The sequence below is a fragment of the Mytilus galloprovincialis genome, chromosome 3 (genome assembly GCF_965363235.1).
Source record: "Mytilus galloprovincialis chromosome 3, xbMytGall1.hap1.1, whole genome shotgun sequence".
Taxonomy (NCBI): Eukaryota; Metazoa; Mollusca; class Bivalvia; order Mytilida; family Mytilidae; genus Mytilus; species Mytilus galloprovincialis.
In genome coordinates, this window is record NC_134840.1 from 57190537 (window position 1) to 57204774 (window position 14238).

Sequence of the window (14238 nt, forward strand, 5' to 3'; positions counted from 1 at the left end):
CAGCAAAGTAAGATCTACAAATAAGTCAACATGACCAAAATTTTCAGTTGATCCCTTAAGGAGTTAGTGCCCTTTATAGTCAATTTTTAACCATTTTTCTAAAATTTTAGTATTCTTTTACAAAAATCTTCTTCTCTGAAACTACTCGGCCAAATTTAACCAACTTGGCCACAATAACCATTGGAGTATCTAGTTTAAAAATTTGTCCGATGACACAGACAACCAACCCAAATGGCAGTAATGGCTTAAAATAGAACATAGGGGTAAAATGTAGATTTTGGCTTATATCTCTGAAACCAAAGCATTAAGAGCAAATCTGACAACGAGTTAAATTGTTTACTAGGTCAAGATCTATTTGCCCTGAAATTTTCAGATAAATTGGACATTCTGTTGTTGGGTTGCTGCCTCTGAATTAGTAATTTTAAGGAAATTTTGCATTTTTTGGTTATTATTTTGAATAATATTATAGATACAGATAAACTGTTTACAGCAATAATGTTCAGCAAAGTAAGATCTACAAATAAGTCAACATGACCAAAATTGTCAGTTGATCCTTAAGGAGTTAGTGCCCTTTATAGTCAATTTTAACAATTTTTCGAAATTTTAGAAATGTTTAAAAAAAATCTTCCCTCTGAAACAACTTAAACAATTTAACCAAAATTTACCACAATCATCATTCGGGTATCTAGTTTAAAAAAAAATGTGTCCGATGACCCAGCCCCCCAACCAAGATGGCCAACATGGCTAAAAAAAAGTACATAGGGGTAAAATGCAGTTTTTGGCTAATATATCTGAGACCAAAGCATTTAGAGCAAATCTGATAGTAGTAAAATTGTTCATTAAGTCAATATCTAACTGCCCTGAAATTTTTAGACAAGTCCGGCAACCAGTTGTTGGGTTGCTGCCCCTGAATTGGTAATTTTAAGAAAATTTTGCAGTTTTTTGTTATTATTTGAATATTATTATAGATAGAGATAAACTGTAAAGAGATAAACTGTAAACAGCAATTTAATATGTATAGCAGAGTAAGATCTACAAAAAGTCAACTTTACCAAAACAGTCAATTGACCCCTTAAGGAGTTATTACTCTAAAGTAAATTTTAAACAATTTTCGTAAATTATGTAAATTTTTGTAAACTTTTACAAAATGTTTTCCTTTGAAACTTCTAATGAACCAAGTTCAGTATAGATAGAGACAATTGTAAACAGCAAGAATGTTCAGTAAAATAAGATTGACAAACACATCATCATCACCAAAAACACAATTTTATCATGAATTCTATTCTCGTCTATAATATGTGTCCTTTGTTTAATATGCTGCTTGCACATAGACCAAGGTGAGCAACACAGGCTCTTTAGAGGTTCTAGTTATATTAAAGTGTTTAAGTGTTCAGTTTTAAGAACCTACTTCCATTGGTCTGCACAAAAAAAACAAATGTTAGCAATAACAATTTGAGATCACAAAATTAAACAGAACTTTCAATACATTAAAATAATCAAATAGTGCCAAAGTCGTAACTCCACTACTAACCGTGTGTTGAAATAAGCCCTGCCTCCTTTCTAATCCTATATGGAAAATACACAGTCTCCACACTGATGCTTTTAACCAATCATATTCCTATAAATGTTTAGGAGGTAAGATAATATGCCATATTGTTTTGCTAGAAATATCATTCCATGAATATCTCCATCAAGATAAAATTAATATTGAGTTAAGACTTGCTGCAACAAAGTATCCCAAAACTTAAATATTTAAATTAATTTATTTAGATTAGTACAGGAACAATAATGAATTGACAGTATTTTAATTTTGGTAATATTATATAAAATTATGAATGGAAAAAGAGAATGTTTCAAAGAGGAAAAAGCTCATCCAAAAGAGTAAACATCAGCACAATGCCACCAATGGGACTTCAACGCAGCAAGAAAATCTTACACCAGCGGGCTTCAGCTGGCCCCTAAACAAAATTGTGTACAAGTTCAGCGAAACATGTTTCACAATAATATTTCCTGTTTAGCAATTTCAACTTTCTTTTACTCTTTGTCTTTTAGAAAATTGTCAGTTTTCAGCAGCTGTATGCTGTGAGGATCTCCATGTTTCTAAAGCATTTGATTTGGGATAAGAGTGAATAGTTTTACCTGTCTCTTACCGTCTACCAAAAATGGTAGTTTTAAGAATGTAGACTTCTCTCCATTTCCTTTCCTAATATTTGAAGGTTATTTTCAGACTTTAGAACTATTACCCACAAGTACCCCTGTTGCTGAAATATTGAGATATTTAGAAAAAGTAATGGAACACCAAGCAACAATAAAGAGAGATTGTCAAGTGTTAAAAAGTATGTTATATGCTGAAAATCTCCAGGTAAGAATTTAAGTATACATAATTTCAGTTTATTGTTGTTTGTAATGTATGAATATTATATTTTTTTATCTAGACATCAATTTGTATTATCATTTAAAAAGGAAGAATTGATGTCTTAACTTTAAAATTAAAGAATTTATACAAAATACATGTTATTTGCAGAGTTGATGGTCAATGGAATCATTATAATATGTACTATTACTGTACATGAATTATGTGAAGGGTATTTAAAAACAAATTTATCTTGATAATGGACAATTGATTTTGGATAGAGGGTGCAGAAAAAGGTAACCTGAGTTGCTTCTGTCGTAAAGTAAGATCTGTGTAAAGAGTTTTATCTTTATGCTGTGGAAGATGTAGGCATACACAACCATGTCTAGCTGTAAAGAGAAAATATCTCAAAAATCTAAGCACCTTACAATTTAACAACTCTGAAAAAAATCTTCGAGGGATTCAAATTGTTATATGTCTTGTTGCAAACCAACGTTTCTGACCTAATTAATTGAGTGCCCCCTTTTCCCAGTGGCAAAAATAAACTGTCCTCCTTATTGACTCACCTTTTCAAAATTAACCTAAATGATTTATGTTAACACCTTCCTTTCAAAATTATGCATGCAATATTTTCCTCTTGACATTTATCCATCAACAATCAATTATTTTCATAGTTATGTAATTCACATTTTAAAGTACTTGTAAGTAGTTACATCTTAATCTTCAGTAATGGATCAATTATATCAATTGTTTATGCTCAATTTAAAGTGAAAATGCATGTAAGGGTTCCTTTAACCTTGACCTCATTTTATAGCTCTTTGGTTCACAAAAATAACCAGGATAGATCAGTTTCTCAGTAATTATAAGTAATCGCTAGGTTAACTACATACTCTCTAAAGAAGCAATATAATTGTTGGTGCTTATTTGACATCAGCTATATAACCTTGACTTCTTTTCTGGTGTTTCATATCAAGTTTTGGTAATTAGATCAGTTTATAAAGTATAGTTTAGATTAAGATTAAGAAAAATCTGTTGTCTGTAACCAAAGTTTCCTTTGTAAGTTTGATATACATAGATTCTCTAATTCTGAGCTAATTTGTTTTTTCCTGACCTGTTGATTATTTTTATTTATTTAGCATTTGTTTCATTTGATCTCAGTTCTTCATAGGTCAAAATTCAATTATGAATTGCTTTCCTCTGAAATTCCTATTGTGAAGTCACAGAAAAGGCAACCTATTGGAAAAGAAGGATTAAATTTGTCTGCATATAGTATAAAATCATTAGATCATTTAGTCTACCACAAATTTCTAGTGCAATACGATATTTTCCACTCATAACAGTTAAATTTTAAATATATAAATCCTGGAAATGTAATCAGTCTAGATTCTACTTCGTCAAAATTGTCTCCCCATTACGCCAGTTCATTTTCACAATCGTAAAAATGAAAGCCATTGTAGGGATGACACGCTGCCAATTTTACTCTTGAAAACCGATACATTTATCCACAAAGCACCATTACGATCCTTATATGTCAGTTGTATTTTAAAAGACAAATGTATCTACTAGCTAATTAGCATCAGTTAACGATCTTGTCTGCATTAATTTAACTTAAAACTATTGTCTGATCGGTTGTCAGGTGGAATTTTCGTAAATTCTTAAACATTTAAAAAAAACACTAATGAAATAGTTCAGTGGTTGAAGATTATAAACACTAGTTATCACACACAAAAAATATATTATTTCAAAGATATGCATTTTGATCATCCAACTAAAAAGACTGTTGTCAAGTACTTTTAGTAATAAAATAGCTATTTGAACACACCTGCTCTGTTTTTATGATTCAATAGATAGGTATTTCACTTGACCCATATATTTCATCTTTTCGTACTGTGACTTTTTTATGTTATAAAGTCAACCTGTAACTTTGATATATAAAAATGATAGAATCTGAAGCGAGATAATATATCAAATACTCTTGCTTTGTAAGTTTTAAAAACAAAATGTACACCTCAAGCTGTCAAGCACGCCCTAACATTAAAAGGTGCACTCAATTTTCTTTTTTCGATACAATTGTTACCCATTTTTAGGAATTTTTTTTTAGTCACATAATGGAAGGGCAGACACGAAAATGACCAATGTAATAAATTGATATGTTCTCCGTCCGTGGTAAAAAAAAATCAAAAATCGGAGGTTATGCATTTTCTACATCCAACTTGATAGATACCCATGTCGTCGACTTGATATCTAATTGTTCTGCATTACAATGTAATAGATTAATTGAAAACTTATGCAAATGGTGTTTTTAAAATAAAACACCTCGTAATTGATAAGAAAATTGTCGTTTTTTTTGTTTTTATTAACTTTTAAAATTTGTGTTACTATAGTAAACAATACAGTAAGCATTTATCGCCTTCTCTAACAAAGAGCTTCGATTCTTTTGTTCTATTTCAAATGGGGGTCTGCCTGTAATTTTCTGAAATAATCAATAATATATTTTTTTTCATTTTATGTTTTTAAAAGATTTAAATAATTGCTTTTAGGATAGAATAGGTCCTTAAAATGACCTAAAAACTATATGAGCTCTATAAGTCCCCTACTGACAAGTTCGAAGTGGACTTTGGGTTTGCATTATGTCCTTCTGTCTGTCCATCTGTCAGTCTAGCAAATCTGTTTTCCACACTTTTTTTTTAGCTTATAGATATTGATTTGATATTAAGTATATTGTTTTTACATGACAAGTTACAGATAAAGTTCAAATTTTATTTCGGTCTGATAATTTTTGTGCAGAGTTATGGTCCTTGGACTTGGAAAATTCAGAGATATTCAGTTTTTTGCATTTTTTTCATCATACTGAAAGATATTGATTTTATAAATGGTACATTGTTTTATCATGACAAGTTACAGATCAAGTTTAAATTTTGTTCTGGTCTGATGATTTTGTGAGGAGTTATAGTCCTTGGACTTAGAAAATTTAACTTAAATAATCAGTTTTGCACAGTTTTTATACTTCATGCTTGAAGATATTGATGTGATATTTTTTATACATGTATATTATATACCTTGACAAGTTATAACCAAGTTAGCATTTTAATCCAGTACAAATAATTTTTAATTGGAAGGAGACTATGTATTACTCTCAGAATACTTGTTTATCTGTACTCTGTACATATGGGTATTCATATAAGTCTGATTCTTTAAATTACTTATATATTGTATGCTAACAGATTTACTTTTATCTTGATCCAGTGAATAGCTGACATTATGTTGAATCTACTATGCTGTCTGCATCAAGTATGACAAAATATTGTGATGATATATGTATGTTATTACTTTAACTTTGATTGTAACCAATTGCAGTCAAATTAAAATTCTGACCAAGTTGCAATTTGTTTTATCGAACAAATCTTTTAAGCTGGTCAGAGAAAATAAAATATATTAATAAAATGTTCCTTTCTGAAGTTTTACAATGAGAATAAAAACGGAGAAGTTAATGAATTGATCTTTTGTGTACTGTTCAGTACTACATATGCATTAAGGGAGTTCGCTTCTCAGTTTCAAAGTAATTAACTTTTCAAAACACTAGTTTATATTGATAAGGATTTAATAAAGGAATCCAAAGAGCATAAAAAATATATAGGTTACCGTGCTTGTTTTCGAGATATGAGCCATTGAAATTTTGGTGGGAAAATATTCTCTCTTGACTTTTCATAGCTTTATCATTGACAAGTTAAAGTTCTCAAAAACTGTTAAAAAGTAATTAAAATTTTATAAGACTTTTACACATGGCTTATCATTATACATGTTAAAGAATTTCAAAAAGAAAAATGGGGGTCACTGGGCAATTTTTTTCAAGGCATTTAAATGGATAAAACCAGAGGATTCCGAAAATCTGACAAAAAAATCCAAAACATGACAAGCCAGCTTCCTTAAATGTTACTTTTAATAAAAAATTATATATATATTTGAAAGCAAAACTATTTGTCTTTGTTTCAGGTTCATGAACAAAGAATGTTTTACCAAAAAGCTAAAGTAGTTGTAAATGATGAGAAAATATGTAAAGTTTGCAAGAAGAGACTAGGAAACAGGTAATTGTTTCTCATACACTAATTTTGTCACCTGATATCAAAAATTTCCTGAATAATATATAACCTATTAGCTGAATTCTTATATTTGGTTCAGAACAGACACATAAATTGTTAGTTTTAAAATACACAATCTTATAGAAGGAAACTTATTGGCATCATTTTTCATTTTCATAACAGCTAAACAAGCATCATTTTCATAACAGCATAGACAACTGCAATACTTTTGTTGGTTATAATACTGAATCATTTACCTTCAACTTGTTAGTCATCTGCTATTGATAACAGTGAAATTATTGGGTCAAACTGAACCGCACTTGGCAAAAACATCTTTGGTGTATCCAATATGATTGCAAAGTTAAAATGGACCATAGAGGTTAAATGCAGGAATGTTCTATCAAATTTAAGGAGAAAATTTGAAAGGACAAAATATTCTGAATGTCAAGATCTACTAAGGGTTCATGCACAATTGTCAACCATTTTCCAAAGTGTACAAAACGTACACTTGGGGGAGGGGGTTAAAAAATCAACATTTTTACCGTACACTTTTTTTTTATCACTATATAAAACAGTCAGATATGTTTCAGTTTTTTTTTCAATGCAAATTTCTATATTAAACCAAACTATGATAGACAGGATATTTTTTTTTTTATTAAAATGATTGCTTCTTCTCTTGAAATCTGAAAATGGTTGATGTGTACTTTTTGAGGGAGGGTGGGGGGATTGAAAAAGTGTATGTTTTGTACACTTTGGAAAATGGTTGACAATTATGGATGACCCCTAACATGCTATATTGCTTATTGAAGTTTTTGCTCCTTTTTAAAATGATTATTTTTTTACTATTTTTCCAATTATCTTTTAAATGAATAACTAGAGCATATCTTTAGACATAGAATAGGATCGGTATTACCAGATCCACAAAACATTCAACTTACGGTATCTGAAATTGTCAGTAACTCCTAAAGAGTTATTGTCCCTAAGGGAACATACATTCATGTATATGTTTATTTTTTTATTTTAACAAAAAACTCTAGTAGATAAAGAAAAACTATAAACAAGTGCGGTTCAGTTTGACCCAATAATTTCACTGTTATCAAGTAGCGGAAATTTTCAGAAGACTCAAGTTGTAATTGCCCTTTAAAAATGATTTTTGTTCCCCTGTTTTAGCATACCTTTTCTTGTTTGGCAATACTTTGAAACTAGTTAATAATAAAGGATTGCATTTCTTCATTAAAACTGGGAAAAGCCTGTATTTTTAGATTGGTTATCTTTTGATATTTATGAAAATTTAGAAAAACCTTGAAATTTGAACAATGTACAACTTTCAATAGAGACTAGAACACACCCGCGAAATCGCGGGCATTCAGAGCGTAGTTTAAAGTATGTAAAGTGTTGTTGGAAGAATTTTGTAAAATACAGAATGACTGGAGAATTTCAGCAAAAGTATCATAAGTCATAGGTTATTGGGGACAGGAAAATGTTTTTTTACCCTCCACCTTTATTTCCAAATTTCCCAATTTTTAGTTTTCTATCAATTTCAATATGAACATACATTTAGTATGTTATGAACATTTATTTAAGTAAGGAGCCTGTAATTCAGTGGTTGTCGTTTGTTTATGTGTTACATATTTGTTTTTCGTTCATTTTTTGTACATAAATAAGGCCGCTAGTTTTCTCGTTTGCATTGTTTTACATTGTCATTTCGGGCCTTTTGAAGCTGAGTATGCGGTATGGGCTTTGCTCTTTGTTGAAGGCCATACGGTGACCTATAGTTGTTAATATCTGTGTCATTTTGGTCTCTTGTGGAGAGTTGTCTTAACATGGCAATCATACCACATCTTCTTTTTTTTTTATGTAATCAATGAATTTTGTTAAAGATTTAATGACTGGAGAATTTCAGAAAAAGTATCAAAAGTTCACATGAATAATTTTAGCGCTTATCTGTATATTATGAACATTCATTACTATATAAATAAAGCGTATTTACTTTCAATTCTAAGTTTACTAATCGATCCATGGTGATCATTGATATAGTATACAGACCCTCTCTATTTAATAAACTCTCTGACCGCCGTGGATAGTAAACTTGAAAATGATAGCCGATAAAATTCTGAAAATACACTTTATTCGTAGTATATGTATGTTCAAAGTATACAGAAAAACGCAAACCGGAAGTCTAATCTGACTTAAAATTTCCTACAATGACGGGACAATATCCGGATGCCTTTTTTCTCGTTTTTCTCCTAAAATAACTCAATCTGAATAATCATATGAATGGATGACAAATGCGACTATGCACTGTACCTATAGGACACAGAGGCGTGTTGATTAATTTATTCTGGAAAGAAGAGAAGCGACACCAAAAATGAGGTCTTCTCGTTTAATAGTATAGAAGATCAAATTTAGATTTGGGTTACTTCCCTTATTCTGCAGCCAAACTTTGTATGTCTCTTCTTCCAGCTAACTATAGAATGTATGTCTACACACAGACATATAATAAATCAACTGAAATGCAATGCCTATGAAGATGTACACAAAATAACAATAGTTCTGTCAGACAGTTATGTCATTATTGATCTATGTAAGTAGAAAAACCCTGGATTCAACTAAGATGAGTTAATGAACTTCAATGATTATTACAGAAATAAATCCATTAAGATGTGCATGAATGGGGTTTATTTGTAATAGTGCACATTGCAGGTTGAATGGAGTTTAATGTACATGTCTTTTCTTTAATTGAGAAACAAATATATATGTATATATGGAAAGTTCTAAGGCATGATCACAAAACAACTAAGTTGTTAAAAAAGGCACACTTAAGGTAGCACAATACAAAGATTTTTTCACTCCCAATCAGACAACTTTTAACTGATGTAATTCATTTCATCCTTCTTTATATTTTATAAATGAGGTATCAAAAGAAAGAAGAAAGATTAATCTTTCAAATTGTGATAATTTCATTATGACATAATTATTACATAATTATTTATTATGTAATTAGTCGCTATATTGTGATGTCCACACTTGAATGATTCTAGCGTCTTTGTTTTTCATAGCATCCCAAAATATAGATTCTTGTACAACACAGCTTGACCTCCAAAACTGTGTCTCAGATTTCCAAAAACATCAATAGAACAAATTTTATACTCAATTGAACTTAGTGGTCTCTAATGAATTGATGTTGCAAACTTCATTGGAGATTTATGAGAGAATGAAATACAATAGGAAAAATCTGAGACATAGTTTTGGAGGTCAAACTGTGTTGTGCAAGAATCTATAAAAATTTTTAGGATGCTATGAAGAACAAAGAAGCTAAATTCATTCAAGTATGGACATCACAGAATGGCAACTAATTACATAGCAATTAATTATGTAATAATTATGTCATAATGAAATTATCACAATTTGAAAGATTAGTCCTTCTTCTTTCTTTTGGTACCTCATTTATAAAATTTAAAGAAAGATGAGTGGAATTACATCAGTTTAAAGATGTCTGATTGGGGATGAAAAATCTTTGTATTGTGCTACCTTAAAAAGTATCCATTGAAAGACATTATGAATTAAGAAATGGTATGCAAAAGCAATTTAGGCATATGTGTAATATGTAGCTAATATATTGAAAGCAAAATGCAATATACTTGTATTTATATTGATTTTATTTTTGGATCAGCTTTCAATTGGTTAATATAGAAAGTGAAATATGACAGAGAAACTAAGAAATTGGTGTTTATGATAAATTGTAATATTAAAATACACTTTATGTATTTTTGATGATGCATTGAAACAGTTTGAATTTTATTGATGTTCATAGAACATTAGTTTAGCATTCTAATTTTTAACAAATTGAAAAAATCATCATTTACTCCATTAGTTCTTACAAAATGCTTTGCTCTTAAATAATAGGAATTACAGGATGACTAAGATTTGTCTATTTCATTCATTTATTTCAAAAGATGTTTTTTTCATATAAAGAACATATATGGTTGTAATAATCCTATCAACCTTGCTTATTCTCAGAATTTTCTGAGATCTGGGTTAAGATAACTTTGAAAAATTGAAAGCATCATTATTTAATTAAACATCATCTTTGTTTAATTTCTATGTAAATTACAGGAAATGTTGAACCAATTTCACGGAATCAATTATGTTCCGAATTAAGCTCCACCGAGTGATAAATAAGTCATTATCATGATTATTGTGGTTTAATCAAGGTTCTATAATAACTACCACAAATAACTTCTAGTGAGTGTTACAACCTGTTTTTATGGCTTTTAAAGCAACTGACTTCTGGAAATTATGTTTGACTAACCATCCCATTATAGCTAGGTAAAATCAATAAGGCAATTACATTTTATAGCTGGGTTGTGACTCAGATATTTGGCTTGAAGGTTATATTTCTATTCAGGTTTATTATCTTGTATTTATATATGCATTATTGAGAAGGAGGAAATGTAAACAAACAGGTGAAATAAACAGGTAGATGTATTTTTATCTGTGAGGAGCACAGCATGTTCTAGCATTAGAATTGGGTTTAATTCAAGTTTAGAGTCTGTTAATGTTTATGCACCTTGAACAAGAGGTTAAGAAAGAGATTACCAGTAACTTACTGCACTATATAGAGTTAGTCTGTATTTGGTAAGAGTAAAGGGGCCAGTCATACTTATAATTCTACACAACATGACCAAGAATTATACCATATATATTAATAGAGCTCTTAGACACTCTTCTTAGACAGAGACTGTTGGAGTTTTATTCACAAGATATTATGTAATATGCATTAAAAGTTTTTAAAGGGATATCAGATATAATACATGCAAAAATCTTTGCATCAATGCATTACAACTTAATATCCTTACACAATGTAAGGACTATAGGACATAAGACCTCTGAAAAGTTGCACTAACTAAGAATTATCATTTTTGTAGGTATATAGAAAGCCTAAAAACTCCTGCAAAATTTAAAGTGTAACTTTAACATCATGAACTTGTTAACTAAATACAATTAACTATTATCTATTTTTAAAAACGAGTCTTTTTAAAAAAAAATGATGCAGATGCTGCATATGTTTCATAAGTAAAAGTTTGAACAGAAAACTTTACAATAAATGTCCTTGCGAATGACTAATGATAAAATCTATATTTGTTGCATACCTAAAATAACATAGATGACATCTGTATATTGTCATTTGAATTTTATCATTGGATTTTACCTGGATTTACAAAATAATAAGTATAAATCCTTGGTTACCAATAAGTCTCAGTACATACGAAATGTGCAGTAATCAAAAAGAAATAAATACAAATAGTTTTAAACACACATGTAATAAGTAGCAGGATGGGCCCATGTATATTGTATTAGCTGAGTAGATTTTAAATGTAACCATAGAAGAAGGGTAATGCTATATTGGTTGACCCTCTTTCTAACTTCAAATGGTTGGTCTGGTAAATTTGACCAAAAAAGCTTATTATAACTGCTTCTTTATTATAAATGTTAACTCTTGCAAAGTTACATGCTGACTATTGTTTTAGCATTGTGGTTTTTGTGAATCTTCACTAGCAAAGATAAGCATTGTGTCATAATCTGATATGAAAAATTTGGTTAACCTTCAAATTTTAGTTTGTGACTGTATACAATGACTTTTACTTTACATACATGGCAAGGGATATTGAAGAAATTATATTTTACTTTTTATATAGGCAATCATATAGACCACTGTATTTTTTCTGATCTCTGTCTTCAGTAGTTCAATTAGTTAAAATCTGTTAATTGTAAGATGAGGAAGTTGTATGAAATGAAATACTGTCAAGTATATGCCTGAAGTTGACAGCTACTGTATAACACTGACAAGTCTTACATACAACACTGTGTAGGATACTTATACAGTTATCATTGATTTTTATGTCCAGATAATGACCACACATGGTCATCTGTAGCTCCAAGCCATTCTCAGGACATTAACCTGTCTGTGTAGTTAAGGTATACAAAACAGTAGTAGACTGGAAGCTTCTGAATGAGAATTGTTGGATTAACTGGGATGGAAAATTGCTTACTTATTGTTATTTTATAACTCCTGGGAAATACACATCCTGTGAACAGACTTAATAAATGTGTATTACATGTAAATATCAAGGTTGAATTATACAACATGTTCAGAAGTTTATAGATTTATTTACATAGTTTATAGCGTTATAATGGTTACATTGTATATATTCACATTTTGTCCTCTATTTGGGTATTGTTTAAAGGCATGTATAAACCATAAGATTATTGAAATAAAGGCTTATTTTTCATCTGCATATTGTGCATATCACAAATTAGCAGGTGTTAATTCTCTATCAGTGAGAGCCTCCAATCATATTTTCCAAAATAGTGAAAGAGAGGTCAAATCTCGAACTTTGGGGTAAAATATCCCTACTTTACCTTCTTTTAACATTATTTTATGATGCCTTGTTGTTTGACTGTAAAAATTTACCGATTATTGTTAAAACAATTTGTTTGTTTATTCAATATTAGGTGCTCAATCTCCCTGACATGTTATGTTTATCTAATTACATGAAATTTATTCTAATGATTGGATGCATGCATTTCAATGATTGGATTCATGTGAATCTTGCTTGTAAACTATTGTAAACATTAATTAAGGAAAATCAATAATAATTAAAAAACAAAAAACAAAAAAAAAAACAAAAAAAAACAACAATAAGACATCTCTAAAAAAAAGTTTGGAAAAACCATCTGATTTATGGTTATTGTACAGAGAACATCAAGTTCTGTTGTTAGGAGAAAATTATTTCATTAATAAAAAATATTGTTTATTCTAAAATTTTATATTTATATTCATGCAGTTTATTTATTTATGGATTATTTCCTAAAAACATAAATAATTTGAAAGAGTAAATATGATTAATTGAACTGTTCAACAACAGATAGCTAGCTAGCATCACCATCATATTTCTATATGTATAGTTACAGGAAAAGCATGCCAAACTAATCGTAAAAAAATCACAATGCAATCATAAATATATCATTTTATAATAACAATTGATTATTTTACTTTTCTACTAATTATCTATTCATTGTTTTTCAGTGCATTTGTGAGATATCCCAATGGTGTGATTGTTCACTATTATTGCTGTAAAGATCCTAATAAATGTCCTGAAGATTGACGACAGATGGCTAATCATATTAAGGACTTAGATTGAAATGATTCAACCCTCTGTGAGACTAATCATTATAGATATAACAGGATATGAAAGTTCCAATTATAGATGACATTTTATGGATTACAAATGCAAAGTAATTATGTATGGTTGATTAACCATGTGATATATATAAATTACATGTATGGCTTTTAATGTATTATGTAATATTTACACTGACGTATGATTCTATTTATAATAAAAAATCTCTTATGCGATCTTATGATTTCTCTTGCTAACATTCAACAACCTAAAATTCATCCACTGAATGTGAATCCAGGATTTTGAAAAAAAAAGAAAGGAGTGTTCCAAACTACTCAAAGCTGAGAAAGCAACATTTAAAAAAAAGACTATACATTAAACAATATATGTATCTTGAAGAGGGGACCTGCCCCCTACCCCATCAATCTGCCACTACACCATATATATATTTTGTCTTGAATATGCATGAAAGATTTGTTAAGATGTCAAACCCCAAGCTATCAGTCAATACATGTCTATACATTTACATGTGAACAGGTGTTAAATCTAGATTATGATCACAATCATTCATCTTGTATTTTGTTATACATTGTACAAATGAAACCACATGATATTTTGTGAA

General features: G+C 29.7%; 1 protein-coding gene across 1 annotated transcript in view; it reads left to right on the forward strand.

The window, feature by feature from the left end:
- LOC143068419 (vam6/Vps39-like protein) overlaps positions 1–13852 on the forward strand; it is a 44734-nt gene extending 30882 nt beyond the window's left edge. Inside the window, exons 24-26 of the mRNA XM_076242443.1 lie at positions 2228–2362; positions 6347–6438; positions 13523–13852. Of these exons, the coding sequence (XP_076098558.1) occupies positions 2228–2362; positions 6347–6438; positions 13523–13601 (306 nt within the window). The 3' untranslated portion in view covers positions 13602–13852. The remainder of the gene's footprint in view (positions 1–2227; positions 2363–6346; positions 6439–13522) is intronic.
- Positions 13853–14238: the final 386 nt, after the last annotated feature.